Source organism: Dermacentor andersoni, chromosome 1 (assembly GCF_023375885.2).
Source record: "Dermacentor andersoni chromosome 1, qqDerAnde1_hic_scaffold, whole genome shotgun sequence".
NCBI lineage: Eukaryota > Metazoa > Arthropoda > Arachnida > Ixodida > Ixodidae > Dermacentor > Dermacentor andersoni.
The window spans coordinates 213,339,414-213,356,815 of record NC_092814.1 but is presented as its reverse complement, the minus strand read 5'-3'; the positions used below and the strand labels follow the sequence as shown (position 1 = coordinate 213,356,815).

At 48.4% G+C, this 17,402-nt stretch overlaps 1 protein-coding gene across 1 annotated transcript in view; it reads left to right on the top strand.

Moving 5' to 3' along the window:
* Positions 1-17,402, top strand: part of LOC126548108 (lysosomal alpha-mannosidase-like) — a 518,622-nt gene that overhangs the window by 425,044 nt on the left and 76,176 nt on the right. Inside the window, exon 3 of the mRNA XM_072288240.1 lies at positions 9,555-9,704. Within this exon, the coding sequence (XP_072144341.1) occupies positions 9,555-9,704 (150 nt within the window). The remainder of the gene's footprint in view (positions 1-9,554; positions 9,705-17,402) is intronic.

The window sequence follows — 17,402 nt, the reverse complement described above, 5'->3', positions numbered from 1 at the left end:
TCCCTGTGTTAGAGTCGGAAGTTCGTTGCATGGTAACAAGCAACGTCAGTGAGCGACCTGAGCCTAGCAAGACGGCAAAATCATCTGTGGGTGAGTCGGTTGTTCGATCTGCTGCAGCAAAAAGTGTCCAAGTTCCTCAGCGACCAGATCACAGCCAGACTCGACAACATGGAGGACATTCCCTCGCCTCAAAAGGGATGAAGAAACCAGAGGCAATGGCCAAGAGTGGGTCCCCATCCGCAACTTTTGTTGAAGTTGTGAGGCAGTGCGTACAGCAAAATAAGGAGCTCAAAAATCAGGACCTGTCCGACCTTCTGCGAGTTTTGTTTGAAGTCCTGCGTTCATATGTTCAGGCAATGCAGACTGGCCCCTTAAAGAACTTTCTACAGCTCGTTCTTTCCTTTGAGTCAATGATTACCACCTTCGCAGCGACCTTTACCTTATAATATGGCTAGTCTTCTTCAACCTCGTGCAACTAAAAATCACCGAAAAGTGCCGTTTATTATGCAATGGAACTGCGCTGGGATTATAAGTCGATTAGCAGAACTTAAATTATTTCTGAAAGATACGTGTGTTCCAGTATTGGCCCTCTCGGAGGCTGGCCTACCAAGCGGGAGATCTCTGACTGGATATGTCGCCCATAAGAATTGCAGCATAAAGTCATTTCCCGCGGGAAGTGCCGCCCTTTACGTACGAAGAGAGATTCCTCATGTGGCTTTAAACGTCACCGATCTTTGCACCGATAGTATTGAGGTGGCGGCTGTGAGGATACGTCTTGGCTTCCGAACTCTTTCTGTTGCATCCGTATACGTGTCTCCGCGGAAGAAGGTAGCAATGGACTTGTTTCTGCAGCAGCTTTGTGACCGTTGTCCAGCGCCCCGAATTATCTGCGGGGACTTCAACGCCCATCACTCTCTCTGGGGTGACAGGAACACAGATTCCCGCGGACGCAAACTTATAGAAATTATTGATAGTTTGGACTTGTGCGTGGCCAATGACGGAAGTCCCACTTTCTTCCGGCCTCCAGCCTCAGGCACATCTATAGACCTAACCTTGCATTCATCTGACGTCCGCGTGAAGTGGTCAACTGCAGCTGACCGCATGGGAAGTGATCACTATCCAATTTTTGTGTTTACTGCCGACTTCCACATGCGCGACTCTAAAATTAGCCATGTTGTTAATTGGGACAAATACAGGGAGAAACTTGCATATGTTTCTGGTGATGTGATTGACAAAATGATTTCTGGTAAGATGGCTGCTACCACAGCGGTCAAGTTGCCTAATCATTTTCCGACTCCGGATTTAAAACTCAGGAACCTTTGCGCAGCGCGCAGAAGGGCGGAGCGACAACTGATGCGGAAGAAGGACGACAGATCCTTGAAGACGACCTTCAATAGGCTTAACTCTGCCATTCGACGCCATACGAACAAGCTCTGTAGGTCGCAGTGGGCGTCCTTCTGCGCTAGCTTGACGGTTTTCTCACCGATGACGAGAATTTGGCGAGTCATTGGCAGTCTTGCTGGTGATTCTCGTCCTAGTAAACCTTTTGAAGCGCTTGCACTGCGCAAGCAGAAACCTCTCGTGTGCTTGGCAGAGGAATTTGCAGATGCATTCGTAAGTGCAAGTTCAGGAATTCATCCCTGCGCTCCGCCTGCAACATCTACGTCGGTGATGGACGCCCCGTTTACACTTCGAGAGCTACAGACAGCACTCAGCAGCCTGCGGCGTCGATGTGCACCAGGTCCTGACGGCATCACCAATCAGATGATGCAGAACCTACCTCTGGAACACCGGAAGATGCTCCTAAGCTATCTCAATCGAGTGTGGGAGACTGGCGACGTTCCTCCTTCATGGAAGGTTGCTTGTGTTGTCCCAGTGCTGAAGCCCGGCAAAGAAATGACAGACTTGGCCTCGTATCGTCCTGTATCACTGACGTCGTGCGTGGCTAAGCTCATGGAGAAGCTGGCAAGTAAGCGTTTATCTTGGTGGCTCGAAGATAGAAGGGCTCTACCAACCTGCATGACTGGATTCCGAACAGGTTTAAGCGCGCAAGATAGCGTCTTGGACTTGATAAGCCATATTGAACATCATAGAGCTTTCGGTCTTTCAACACTAGTTATTTTCCTAGACGTATCAAAGGCTTATGATAGCGTCCTTCAGAGCTCAATACTAAATAGTTTGCAGGCCATGGGCGTACAGGGCTATCTTCTGCGATTGATTCACTCATTTATCAGTGATCGTAAAATTCAAGTGCGGTTAGGAAGTACCACAAGCACCGAAAGGGCGGTATCACGAGGTGTACCTCAGGGAAGTGTTCTTTCCCCAACGCTCTTTAACGTTGTAATGGCTGGTCTTCCCGCTGAAGTGCAAAAACATTGCAGGCATGTCCATATGTCGATATACGCGGACGACATTTGCCTTTGGTTAACCGGATATCAACACAAGCGTTTAGCTCTGATAGCTCGACAGGCATTACTTTTAGTTCAAAATTACCTTCAAGGTGTTGGGTTGACTCTTTCGGTGGAAAAATCTGGCTTCATCATGTTTCCAGGTAGAGGAAGAAGGTATGCGCGGCTGAAGATAGACCTTGATCAATCTTGCCTTCGACAATTGAAACACAAGCGCTTTTTGGGTGTCATTATTGACTACCGTCTACAGTGGCGACGAGCTGTGGACTCGGTTGTGACATCGATATCTTCGCGTCTCAATGTGATCCGTAGAGTTGCGAGTGAGCAATGGGGAAATCACCCTTCCTCAATGATCAGGTTGCACGATGCACTAGTGACGAGTCGGATAATGTATCAGCTGCCTTTAATTTCCCCCTCGATATCACAGCTGGAACGACTTGAGGTTCTGCACAGAAAGGGCCTGAGAAGGGCTCTTGGCGTTCCGCAGACTGCTCCTAACAAAGCAGTACTTTGTGAATCTCTATCGAGACCTCTTAGCCTAGTCGCTTCACAAAGGTTATTGATGCAAATTGGCCGCCTCAAACAGACGGCAGCCGGCCGAGCCCTTCTACAGCGCCTTCGAAAGAGATCTGAGTCCCGAGCGTACTTGGCACTAAATACTCTTGGTTACCTGGGTCTTGACACTAGAGGTCGAACTAAGAGGTTGAAACCACCTTGGTCATTCGCGAGCCTCGATTGTTCGTTGACAATTCCTCACGTACGCGCTAAGCGGAATTCTCCTCTGGCGGCAACGCGTTCGCTGGTACTGGAACATCTTGAGTCTGAATATGCACGTCATCTTCAAATCTTTACTGATGGCTCTGTGGACAAGGTCAAAGGATCTAGTGCAGCTGCTTTTCACATTCCCTCTTTGAAGTATGATTGGTCTGTTCGCTTCACTGCAGTCGTGTCCTCCACAACGGCCGAAAGCGTTGCCATTGAGGCAGCTCTAAAGAAACTACGGTTTTGTACGCCTCAACCTGTTGTTATTCTTACAGATTCAAAATCTGCCCTTCAAAGGTTAGAGCACGGGTTCCCTACTGATGCCTTATGTCTTAGCTCCCTACGCTCGGTGCACAATCTCCATATCAAAGGCTTCTCCATACGTTTCCAATGGGTGCCCTCGCACACAGGTATCATAGGCAACGAGATGGCGGACAGCCTCGCCCATAGAGCGCTGTCTGGGAATCCATTGAGAAGAGTGCCTCAAGACGACAACAGACTCTTCAGAGAAGCAGTGTTGTGCCACCTCAGTTCTTTGTGGAGCTCACCTCACAAGCCATGTGTGATCAAGGGCCTCAAAAGAAACCAAGCCACCTTACTGCTCCGCATTCGCACGGGCTCTGCTCGAACCCCTGCGTGGATGTATAAGACTGGCCTGGCGTTATCACCATTATGTTCAACGTGTGGTGTGTGCGGTGACATAGAACATTACCTAATGTGCTGTACTGTGTATAACGCGGAAAGGAGGGTGTTATTCGGGTCCCTCAAGAAGACAGGAGTTCCTCACAGCTCTTTTCAAGACATTGTTTTCCCGCGCGGGAACCGGTTGTGTAGGAAGGAGGTCTCTCGCCTTCTTTTAAATTACCTACAGGACACAGATTTGGCCTCCACATGGTGAACTGAGGAGTGACCATTTGTATTTTGTGAGGACTGTGTCTGATTATGTGATTTACTTATTTTAAGTGTCGCTACGGTGGAGCAATTGCCGGCAGCAACTGCAAGGCTAATCCCACCAGTAGCCTACAACAACTCAACTCAACTCAACTCAACTCAACTCCCCCCACGGCCTTTCGCGCGGCGGGAGACGGCGCGTTTGCTCTCCGCTTTCTTCCTTTGCGCGCGCCAGATTGAGCCGCGATCGCTCACTTCCCTCACGTGCTTTCACTCGCACATATTACGACGCGTGGCGACGGTTTATCGACCGTGGACTTTATACGGAGCATCACAGCGACGCCTACGGCAAAAATGCGCCTGGAGGGTCCATATAATTGCTATCGCAGTAAAAAAGAAGAGGCAGTTGGCAGTGGTAAAGGGCAACCACGGGGGAAGAGAAACTTGCCGGCTTAGTCCTCACTTGGAAGCGCCAAGTCTCGAGCTGCTGCCGAGTGATTTTTAAAGCGCCAAGCAGTGGTCCGACGCGCCGAGGTGGAATAGACGGATGAACTCGAAGAAAGGAGATTGTGGTGAATCTCCACTACGTCGAACACCTGCGTCGACGATGTGAAAGAAGGAAGGCTCTAGGAAGCGTTCGTAAAAACTACGTGCGTTTACCGAAAGAGAACGCGATTTACGGCGAGGATGTGGCTATATCCGCACAATTTCAGCTCTGCAATGAAGCGAGCGGAATCCTTCGATTCGCTTGGTGCATCAGAAGCGTCTGGCCTTTGCGCCAGCGAAAATCCGAAGGTGTCTGTCTCTCTGCGCCGACACAGCAGGCACTCTGACTCATACTGCATGCGTGCAGCGCCGCCTTGCTTCTCGTCTCTTTGTCAAGCAAATCGACCGTGTAATGCACCTCTTTTGCGTTACAGTTGTGGCCGTTCTTTATTTTTTTACTTCACCGCACGGATACATTCCGCTCATGAGAGCTTCAGTGCGGGGCCGCTTTTCGGAGCGAAAAGGATGCGGTGTTAGTGAACTGCCTAAGGCCCTGTCGCGCGCCCACTTCTACGCGGCTCGAAGCGGTACCGTGCGCGTTATTTGTTGGGTCTCCTCTTTTACTACCATCAGTACGCATACTCATGGTTTATATATACCTATTATATTGCAGCCTCAGATTTGTGCGCTCTGTCGGAAATAAAGGTAAGCTTTCTGCACTTCTGGCCGCTTAGGTTGGCTTTACATACCGCCGCGGCTTTTATAGTCCGGTTGCTGAGACAAGACAGTGCAAGAGTGGCGCAGTGCTACCACGACTTATTCGAATCTTCAAAAGCGCTACTGGAGCAAAATAGACCCTCACTCTTATTCTCTGTGGGCTACTCTTTTTCTTACAATGGGTCCTCTTTTTGACAAAAAAACAAAAGGAGTGCTTAAATGGTTTAAGAAAAAGCGAATAATGCGACAGCAAGACAGAGGGAATAACCAGAACTAGTTCGGGCTTACCATCCTCTGTAGGGTGAAGGAGATAAATGGATCCGAAAATGAAGAAAAGAAACTTTGAAAAATAGGTGCGCCCACACACGTGAGAAAGCGCGTACAAGACGCAACGCCATGACTTGGCCGTCGATAAGCACTCCCGGCAGCTATATATCATTCGGAGAAGAGTGCCTTGAAACCCTCTATTTATATTAAATCGAACTGTATCGTGACTGTTCTATACCTCATCGAAGAGTGTTTGCACGCTGAACCGAATGCAACCGCTAAGACAGGCTTGCATGATTTTCTCGTTTCAGTCACGCGCGTCTGATGCACGACTGTCAGTCATCGCATACCAGTGAGAGCGGGAGAAAAAAAAAGGCGTACTTTCATGAACGTGAAACCGCAGAGAACAAAGAGAGCTTGCTTGACATCGTGCTCGCAGTCTCTGATACTTATGAAAACGGGAATCAGGAGCCTGAAAAATTGAACTGACGATGTCGTCCAAATTTAACTGCATGGGTCACAGGAGCTACATCTGTTGTACCAGGGATCTTACTCTCGTCATTCCTTCCTTCTATATTATTAATTTTTATTTTATATTTCACCCTAATCATCTGGAGTGGCATGCCAGGCATTTCACTAGGGCAATACATACGGCTCTCATTAAAGTCTTTCTCTGTCTCTTGCTTACGCATGTCTTTATTTCGTGCTCTTAGCTTACCTGTCACGACGACGTGTGTCTTTTCGCTTATACATGACACAGCAAAAGCTTAGCCACATGTACTAAGCTGAAGCCAACGGCCGCATTATGATTAAGTAACTTCCTTAGGGAAGCGCGGCAGTTTGCTGTCTGAAGCACCGCTGATGCTCTATTCGAGTTTTTCGCGTCTCGGAACCACAATAAGCATGTTGAAAAATCTCCCTTAAATGAGCGACTAGCGAATCTAAGTTCGCATTAGCCCTGAGCCGAGGGTAGGCTTTATTGTGTTTCTTCCATTTTCATCTGCTTTGGTTATCACGTACACATAGATACTTTCAGTGAACGCCTGCAAAGCATCGTTTTTGTTCCCATGATTCCTGACGCACTGGACACAAAAATTCAGCTTATAGCAAAATGGTACTGCTGCTTAGTCACCGCCAGTCTCAAGTCCAACCTGCTGTAATACAGCGGCGGTGATCTTAACGCTGGAAGAATGGCAAGCATATTGTTTGCGTGTTACATAAGATAGATGATGAAGACAAAAAAAAAACAGCGTGGCTGAAAACTACGGCATCTTGCATCCTACGCAACCTGCGATATTCGGGTTCACTCAAGAATATCGGCGCCTGACTTGCGCCAGGCGGGTAGTGTCGCGATGAATGCGTCCTAATACTGTTTTTTTTTTTTTTTTTCCAGTAAGAGAGATTCGCGCGCCTTTAGTAGGTGTCGATCGGATGCGGCTTAAAGTTTTACCGCCAGCGAGGAACCTGGCTTTAAAAATGGCTGCTCTCCGATTCCCTGTTGCTTCTGCTGCCCGTGAAAGGGTGAAAAAGCGACTTCCATTGGCGAACGCTGATGGCAGTTGCTCCCGGATGCAATCCAAGGCGATTGCCATCCGCCGCTTTCCGCCTTTTGTTCTGCCGGGAGACACAATTTCGCCCAAAGGCGATGAAGCGCGAAAATCGACGCCAACTCTGAGTGCAAGAGGGAAATGACGCAAGTGGTGCTCGACTCGATCATTTCCTCTGGGTTATTTAGCGTCAAGGATGAGAATACGGGCGGTCAAGAGCGGTGACATACCAAACGATGAAAGAACTGCGCGGACGGGTCGGCGCCAGGCGCTCAGACGCGCGCCTGATGAGCAGAAAAGCTGATAACTTATCAAAGGCGCGCTTCCGAAGTGGATGTTATTTCCTTTTACTTCGTAGCTTTAGTTTTGGAGCTGTGAGGACAATAAACGACCTAATTTTCGGCGCCACTGCCGATTTGGGTAGCTTTACTGCGCTTAAGGAAGTTGAGATGATGTGCTCTCTCTCTCTCCTCCCCATCTTTCATCCCCCATCCCGCTCCCATGTGTAGGGTAGCAAACCGGTTGAGCTAAACTGGTTAACCTCCCTGCCTTTCCTTCTCCACTTTTTCCTTCCTTCCTTGACCATTTGCAGACGAAAGGACCTTGATACACACGCCACTGAAAACTTGCATGTGCCTAAATACCTGGCCTTCTCTCTCTCTCTCTCTTAGGTGAACAAAATCTTTAAAATGCGCTTCAAGCAGAAGGCGCAATTGTATTGCCCGAGGTAGATTACTTAGCGAGACAGACGCTACCTGCAGTAGAAATGACAGTAAATAATTATACAATTAGCAGAATTTTGCAAATGCGTTTTTAACTAGTCAATTTTAGGGCGCATGTTTCAGCCGCTAAATTCATGTATGTGAATGCCCAAGGCACGTCCCACTTGGAACGAATATTGAAATGAACCAATTTTGAGATAAGCTTCCTTGAAAGAGCAACATCAGCTTCCTTTCTTTTTTTTTTTTTTTTTTTTTTTTTTACACGTCGCGTTCTTAAGTTATGGAGGGCAAATGTAACTGGAACGCCAATGCATTTTGTAGCTTACTTTAGGAACGGATATTACGAAACTGATGCCGTGGCCTCAGAATTCCTTCTACGTGGACATGTCTTGTGAATTCACGGGCTCCAATGCGTAATTAACTTTGCAATGTGTGCCTTAATGCAATTAGTCCAGAAGTGTATTTGTGAAAATTTGTTAATTATTCAACCATCCGTTCTGATTTCGCGTAAAAGTATGCTCACCTGCACGAATAATCGAGTTCAACGAGTAAAATTACGCAGCCTGCTCCAGGCTGATCTTTAAGGTCCTGTTCAGGTGAAGTAAAAAAAAGGGGGTCAGGTATTGTGTTAGAACGTCTCCGTCCCTCTTGGAGACTGCTCGGCTCTGCGCTCGCCTATGGGATCGCCGTTTACTGACACCGAAACACCGCTGACGGCAACAGCAACTCTGGTAGCGCCATCTCCTGACGTTTTCTATAACTGCAACGCGTTAGAAGTAGTTCCCTGAGAACAGGGAGAGAGAACTTCAGTATACACCTCCGCATAAGCAGATATGTAGAACAAAGTCGTTGCAAATATGGATTTTTTTTTGTTGTTACATTCATGACATACGCAAGCAAAATGAACGTATGAGTTTCGAGATTTAGCAGGGGAGGCATTTCTGACGTATAGCGTGTTCGTGCGGCGCGCGCATGTTTGCATGCGCGATGATACTGCGAATCCTATCGCGGATCGTAACGCTTACGATTTCTTTTCATTAGTGCATGTGTTTTACTTCTCTTATATTTGCGTGCTACTTATTTAAAGTGCTTGAACGTTTTGTTCGAAGGAAATGACCGTCTCCACGAAACAACATTGAAAATAGCCCGCACACCAAGCGTAGCGCTTGGAAAAGCTTTTCGCGCTTACAAGAATTTGGTGACTAGGTGAGATGCATCTCTTTTATTTTTTATTTATTTCTTTATTTTGGAGAGCAGCTCTTAGGCGATCGTTCCTGCGGCAAGCGTCGGCGTTTTCCCTCGTAATCGAGCTGACGAGCACAGCGAGTGGAGAAAGCGGAGGCGGAGCCCAGCAGGAAATGAGGGAAAGTGGTTCTTCAGGGAAGGAGGAAAGGCTGGGCAGACGGCGACACCAAAGAAAGCGTGAGAAGAAAAGCGTAGTGCCGCGCAAGACGGGCTTTGCGGCAATGATGGCTACGAGATGGCGCCAGGGTAGCGCGTCGTCTGTATGGAAACAAAGCACTGCATGAGCGGAGGTCGGTCTTAGGCGCCTGCTGTGAATCGCGCCCACGCGTTCCCACGAGTGGGAAGTCGCGTCACACTTCGCTCCGTTTGCAACGTGCCGTACGAGACAGATTGTCCGCGCCAGCCAATGTATCGCGAAATGAAAACGCGTATAGAGCTGCGCTCAAAATTCACATAAGGGAGTGTCGTAATCGTCGGTGAATTTTTCCTATACTTCTTTTCCTGAACAGACGTGCGTACGATCTTGGACTCGGTGGTCGCGGAGCTGGAGGCGAAGCCGGACCGACGATTTATCTACGTCGAGATGGCTTTCTTCACCCGCTGGTGGGAGGAGCAGACGCCAGAAAAGCAGGCCTCGGTACGCGCCCTCATCGAAGAAGGTGAGTCTCACTTTCGACTTCCATGCACGCCTCTTCGTCTCGCACTCTCGACCTGTTTCGGCGCACGATTGAACAGACTCTGGTTCATAGTAATTCGTCCGCCGCTTTGTGCACTGATGCATTAAAGTTTACCCATCTCGGCCCGTATTCACAAGAAGCAGTTACGGTAGAATTGTTCGTAAGAGCAAATTCCAGCCAATCCTGATGCTGTACATATTATTAGCGAAGGTGAACAGCCAATAAAAAATAGCCCTTACGAACAAAAAGCTTTCTTAATTTGGCCCCGGCTCTCTTGCCCCCTTTGGCATTGGCAGAAGCCAGTGAATGTGGTAGGGAAAATAGATGCTCATTATCATCGCGTTTAGTGGGTTCCGTATGCAACTAGAAAATCACGCCCTAGAAATCCCCACACGTCCGCATTTAGCGCACCGAGCAGCCTGTGGCGGCTGTGGCATTCGCTCCAAGAGCATTTCCAGAGGCACAGAAGCTATCCCGGCAGCTTAGAAAATAAATCTCGCAAGTCACAGCGCAGCTCTCTGTCCCTTGATGAGCGCGAACAGCGTCCTGATTAGTAGACGCGTCCCGTTCAACCGATGTCGGGGGGGAGTATCCACCAAGAGCACCTCGGATACCCGTGCGCCTTCCCGCGACAGAAAATGTCCTGTTGTCTTCACTGCAGGGCACTTTATTTTTTTTTTTCTTGACAACCCTGACCAATGGCTGGCGCAGTAGCTGCACAAGGAATTCGTAGCTGCTACGGTCGGTCCGTGTTTTCTATGCACTTTGTATGGAGCTGCCTGTCATACGCAATCTACGACAGAGGAAGCTTTCTGAACTTCCTTTCAACGTGCTGCTGGCTATCTATATGTAATGTTTGTTCCGTAATGCACAATGGAGGGCAATAGGGGCTCCTTATAGTGTTGTAGGAGCAGAGAAGACTTGGTTTACAATTGCTGAATGCTGACTGACAGTCGACAATAGCAGAGTCAGAATCTACTTATTTATTATTATATTTACTTACCGTGGTACCAGTTTAAAACAGACTGGCACCGGTGCAGACCACAAGTGGGAGAAAGGTGTCAGTAGAGCATCTGTGCAACCCCGTTCTCGAGACGTCGTGCGGTGTCACTGCGAGGTCTGCGGTTCCTATACAAGGCATCTCTCTCAGCAGAGCTGCAGACGGCGACCTCAATGGTGACTATCGGGTTGCGAAATGTACCGACGATATTACCGACGATATGAGCTGCTGAGTAACAAGGTGGACTGAATGAGTTCGTTTTGTCCGTTTCGTCTCCTGTTCACTGTTTTATTAACCTTACGAACGTTTTAAAACCACACGAGGAGCGTCAGGGAAGCAAATGCCTGAGGGAGGCTTATACGTAGCAGTGTGGTGAATATTTAGAGTACAATAACCGCCAAAAGGAACAGCGGCAGCTCAAGATCCGCCTACGACTTTCAGGTCACGTCATCTGCTGGCTATCCCTGTCAGTTCACCCTCGTTAGTCTGCCGTTCTCTTTCAAGATGTATGATTGGAGCCAGCCCAATTTTGGATACTCGCAGGTGCTGAAAAGAAAGCGCGAAAAGTGCACCAGTAGCAGAAGCCGAGCACGTATAAGTTATGTGTTTCCCTTCAGCGGTCACAAATGTCATAAGTGAAAAATATCAAGCTCTTCGGGAAAAAATAAAGAAAGGAAAAAAATCCTACTCATTTAGGAGAGCGTACGGCTGTGAAATTGAATTCACCGCATCGACCGGCGTTTCTTTTGAGAAAAGCCACAACGGCGACAGAGGGTACGGCAAAAGGGATCCCGAGCTTCCATCTATACGTGGTTTGTGATACAGTTTCGTCTATAGCTGAGACCGCACACTGTCGACGCACACGCGCTCTTGTCCACACTGACTGAGATTCGTATTCGAAAATGTTTGGTTCTGTGCGAAGGAGAGTAACACTCGTTCAATTCGTCTCCCTCTGGTCGTGGAGATAACGCGAATACCTGTCTGGTATGTATCTTTCACAACACGTTTGTTTGGCTGCTTGCGGAAAGAAAAACACGCAAATGACGCGAAGCTTGTTTGAGCTAGTGCGGTAGCACCAATAGCAGCGGATTGCACGAGCACAGCATAGTCGCGTGTAGCTATTAGCTGTCTGTTTCACAAAGACTGAGATGATGTATCATGCTTGTCGAGGGTAGAATGTGGATGGGAATTGCATGCAATCATAAGTACGGCGCATACCTAAATACATTTAAGGCTTACGTGCCCCTTGCGTCTCAGTGGTACATGACCATTCTAGGTTATGATCCAAGAATAGGCACATTCAAAGTGGCACATACCCAATTGTGTATACCGAGTGGTGCGGAGAGAGATACGGAAATAGAGGACGACAGAAATGTTAACCAGAAAAAAATAAAATTCCGCTTTGCTACGGAAATCGGCGCATAAAATTCCGAGGCGGCACATATGTCTCTGTAGTAGTTAATCTCGCAGCCTCGTCGACTGCACGTAGCGAACCAGCGCTCTCGCTGCCTTTAGCGCATCCGTCCATTGTGACCGCTGTCCACAGTGGCCTGCTGTTCAGTATCTCTTGCGCGGTACAACACACATGCCTCTCCATACAATAACGTTGGTGGATACATAGAAGATGTGCGATTGTCAGCTCAAATAAGACACAAGCAGTGGCATATTAAATAATTGGTGTTCTTGCTCGTTTTATTTTCCTATTCCATTTGATATTCATAAATGAATAAAATGTGGCAACTGTGCTTTTGAACCAATTCACTCAGAAACTGTAAGCGAGAGGTCTCTCCCGCATTTCGTGGCGTGTTCTCGCATGGATGTCAAGCTCTCATTGTCGACTCCGTTATTGACTGGACTCATACCGATATGACAAAGGCAGTGCCGAAGTTGTCTGTTTCGGCGCATAACCAGTGTGCACATATTTAGCGGCCCCAGTTGTCTTATTAGGCGAAACAACAAGACAGCAGCAAGTTGTCTATTCAGGCACATATTCAGTTGAAGTCTGCTCGGCAAGACAGTGGGCAGTGGTCCAGGCAGTGGCCTAAGTTCGTTCTCCCCCAACATTCGGCCAGAGAGAGAGAGAGATTCTTGATTAGGGGGTGAAAGGTTGGGCTAAGTGCAGCGCGAGACAGCAAGACAGCAGCAAGTGGCCTATTCAGGCACATATTCCGTTGCCAATTAAGTCTGCTGTCAAGACAGTGGGCAGTGGTCCAGACAGCGGTCGAACTTCGTTCTCCCCCCATAATCGGCCAGAGAGAGAGAGATTCTTGATTAGGGGGAAAGGTTGGGCTAAGTGCAGCGCGAGACAGCAAGACAGCAGCAAGTTGCCTATTCAGGCACATATTCAGTTGCCAATGAAGTCTGTTCGGCAAGACAGTCGGCATTGGTCCAGACAGTGACCCAAGTTCGTTATCCCCCCATAATCGGCCAGAGAGAGAGAGATTCTTGATTAGGGGTTGAAAGGTTGGGCTAAGTGCAGCGCGAGACAGCAAGACAGCAGCAAGTTGCCTATTCAGGCACATATTCAGTTGCCAATGAAGTCTGTTCGGCAAGACAGTCGGCATTGGTCCAGACAGTGACCCAAGTTCGTTATCCCCCCATAATCGGCCAGAGAGAGAGAGATTCTTGATTAGGGGTTGAAAGGTTGGGCTAAGTGCAGCGCGAGACAGCAAGACATCAGCAAGTTGCCTATTCAGGCACATATTCAGTTGCCAATGAAGTCTGTTCGGCAAGACAATGGGCAGTGGTCCAGACAGCGGTCGAACTTCGTTCTCCCCCCATAATCGGCCAGAGAGTGAGCGATTCTTGATTAGGGGGCGAAAGGTTGGGCTAAGTGCAGCGCGAGACAGCAAGACATCAGCAAGTTGCCTATTCAGGCACATATTCAGTTGCCAATGAAGTCTGTTCGGCAAGACAATGGACAGTGGTCCAGACAGCGGTCGAACTTCGTTCTCCCCCCATAATCGGCCAGAGAGAGAGATATTCTTGATTAGGGGTTGAAAGGTTGGGCTAAGTGCAGCGCGAGACAGCAAGACAGCAGCAAGTTGCCTATTCAGGCACATATTCAGTTGCCAATGAAGTCTGTTCGGCAAGACAGTCGGCATTGGTCCAGACAGTGACCCAAGTTCGTTATCCCCCCATAATCGGCCAGAGAGAGAGAGATTCTTGATTAGGGGTTGAAAGGTTGGGCTAAGTGCAGCGCGAGACAGCAAGACAGCAGCAAGTTGCCTATTCAGGCACATATTCAGTTGCCAATGAAGTCTGTTCGGCAAGACAGTCGGCATTGGTCCAGACAGTGACCCAAGTTCGTTATCCCCCCATAATCGGCCAGAGAGAGAGAGATTCTTGATTAGGGGTTGAAAGGTTGGGCTAAGTGCAGCGCGAGACAGCAAGACATCAGCAAGTTGCCTATTCAGGCACATATTCAGTTGCCAATGAAGTCTGTTCGGCAAGACAATGGACAGTGGTCCAGACAGCGGTCGAACTTCGTTCTCCCCCCATAATCGGCCAGAGAGAGAGATATTCTTGATTAGGGGTTGAAAGGTTGGGCTAAGTGCCGCGTGAGACAGCAAGACAGCAGCAAGTTGCCTATTCTGGCACATATTCAGTTGCCAATGAAGTCTGCTCGGCAAGACAGTAGGCAGTGGTCCAGACAGTGGCCCAATTTCTTTATCCCCCCATAATCGGCCAGAGAGAGAGAGATTCTTGATTAGGGGTTGAAAGGTTGGGCTAAGTGCAGCGTGAGACAGCAAGACAGCAGCAAGTTGCCTATTCTGGCACATATTCAGTTGTCAATGAAGTCTGCTCGGCAAGACAGTAGGCAGTGGTCCAGACAGTGGCTCAAATTCGTTCTCCCCCCATAATCGGCTAGAAACGTACAAACCGCAAAGTTTGGCGAAGAGCCATAGAAAGTTATCGCTTAAAAAAACGCAGTCGGCAGCAATGCGAACAACTCGGGCATTCCCGTGAAACACAGCGCGAAGAACCGCGCCTTGAAATTCGTCGCCCAGCAGGGATAGGGAAACAAGAAAAAGGAGGAGACAGGGGCCGTGACTAAACGTCACGTGGGCTCTCCTTCCAGGAATGTCGCTTGCGGACGCTGGTAGACGCAATCAGAGAGTCCCTTATGCTGGCAGGGTAGCTCGCCTCCTATCATCATGGTGTCGGAACATTTCGTTAATTTTCTACTGCCAAACCATTCATTTTTTCAATTCTTGTGGTAGAACGATGCGTGGACGGTGCTTTACAACCAACGTTTGCCGCTGAGCCTGGTGAGAATTCACCTGAAGTTCTTAAGTGGCAATTAAGAAAATTCTTCACAAAAGAGCAACATCCTCATGACTGGTCCAAACACTGGTCTTTACTGGCTAACCGTGCCGAAGCTTTGAAGTGAAGCTTGACGGCGCTCTATGGTTGTAGCTGGTCATAGTACCACCCCGCTGGTCATAGCTGGCTGGAGTTAACCAGAATAATAATGCTAACTCAGTTGCCTGCTCTTAGTTGTCTTACTGTCATTCTTGGAGGACACAACGGATTCCAGGAAAGCAGATCTCCAGAAACTGCACCGTGAATCGCTGTTTGTATAGTCATTTGATCCGTCGTTTGTAGGGACAATGTAGCTGCCGCATGGCTCTAGTCGGCTCATCGATTAGCGGTAATTTCTCTCAGATACATAAAGGAAACGGCACTTCTCAGATGTTCTGGGCGATCGGCGTCTTGTGCGGCGGATTTGACAGGTTTACATTATTTTATTCACCTTTCGCACGCTGCTTGCCGTTTGTGTCCGCCTAGCCGATTTCAGCAGGTCTCAGTCCAATCGTGTTTCGCCACGTCTTTGTCGTAATGGCACTAGCCATTATAGAATTCACAAATGGATGTTCACGTAGTGCCTTCCGTTGATGTCATCACAGAATGCCTCCTCAGTAGTAGCAACCAAATTTCTCGTGTGGTAGTTAAAGTAGATTTCTTGGGAAGTAGGCAAGCAAGCTTCACTTTAAAATGTCACTAAAAACTGTGAGCGCTCTAAAACCATGGCAAAACACATTGATTGTGATGTGCATTTCTCCCCACGGAGTGTCGTCTGCTTTATGTGCCATGACCCGCCGTCGTTGCTCAGTGGCTATGGTGTTGGGCTGCTGAGCGCGAGGTCGCGGGATCGAATGCCGGCCACGGCGGCCGCTTTCCGATGGGGGCGAAATGCGAAAAAACCCGTGTACTTAGATTTAGGTGCACGTTAAAGAAACCCGGATGGTCGAAATTTTCGGAGTCCTCCACTACGGCGTGCCTCATAATTAGAAAGTGGTTTTGGCACGTAAAACCCCCTAATTTAATTTTTTATGTGCCATTGTCGAAGTCCCGGCCGCTAGTGGCGCTGTTCGTTAAAACGCTGTGGTGCCGCAAGACGGGTGCACAGTGCTTATCACAGACATTTCCTCTGCCTATTGTACTTCGTAAAACTGTGGAAATCTTTTGCGTGACCTGCATGCAGAATTTCTATAGAATGTGTGTTTAAATGAAAGCATAAATGCGCTGTTGTTCGCGCTTGCCCCGTCTGTCATACTTATGCAACTGATGCGCGGCTGTTTGCACAGCTTTCATTTGAGTGCGTGCTGCCAGAGGGGCAGTTTTTTCTTGCTGCCTCGATCTCGCTGTACAATGAGAACGACGTACAGGGTGTTCAAAACAAAGCTTTATGGTTTTCCTAAAATTAGGCACTAGGAGGCACGCGATGACCACGTGTGCAAATAAGTTATGTGGCCAGGGGGACACAAAGTGAGATTCCAATTATCGCTGTCAGCAGCCCAATCAACTAAAATTGAATAATTAAATTTTTGTTGACTGCAGTAAGTGGGTATGTTTGTATTCAAAAGTTAGAGGCAGTCGTGTATCACAGTATCAGCTGGAAGAATTCTTCTATCGTGTCTGTGCTCCGAGATATCCGACTCGAAATTTTGATTGTCATTCGCATGATTTCGCATGCAAGAGAGTTAGGACCGGTGCAAAGCTCCCCCTCGATGTGACGCGGCTGCCGCGTTCGGCGATTAGTCTGACAACGGGGCCGAGGCATCGGCAAAGATGATAACTGTCCCCCTTCCCCTCTCGGCTGGCGAAATAAAAAATCGAAGAACCCGGAACCGCTGTCGTAACACGCGACCTGGCGCAGCCTGTAATGATGGCGGCAGCTGCCATGCCGATATAAGGCGTGTGCGGAGAAGCCGGAGGGCAGTGTGCATGCGTAATGGTGACTAGACGAGCGGGCATGGTCCTTGCCTAGGCTACGCAAATAAAGTGACTGCTGATTTCTAAGTATTGTAAGTTTTATTGAAATCAAGAGCAACAACTGCACGGCACACCGCACTGTCATATCTTGATTTCGCCAGCCGAGAGGGGAAACGGAACAGTTATCATGTTTGCCTACGCCTCCGCGTTGTTGTCAGACTAAACGCGGCACGCGACAGCCGCGTCACATAAGGGAAGAGCTTTGCGCCAATCCTAACTCTCTTGCATGTGTAATCATGTGAACGACAATGAAAATGTGGAGTCGAATATCTAGGAGCGCAGACATCCTAGAAAAATTATTCCAAGTGAAACTGTGTGGAAACACGATTGCCTCTAACTTTTTAATACAAACATGCACACTTACTGCAGTCAATAAAAACTTTATTCAATTTTAGTTAATT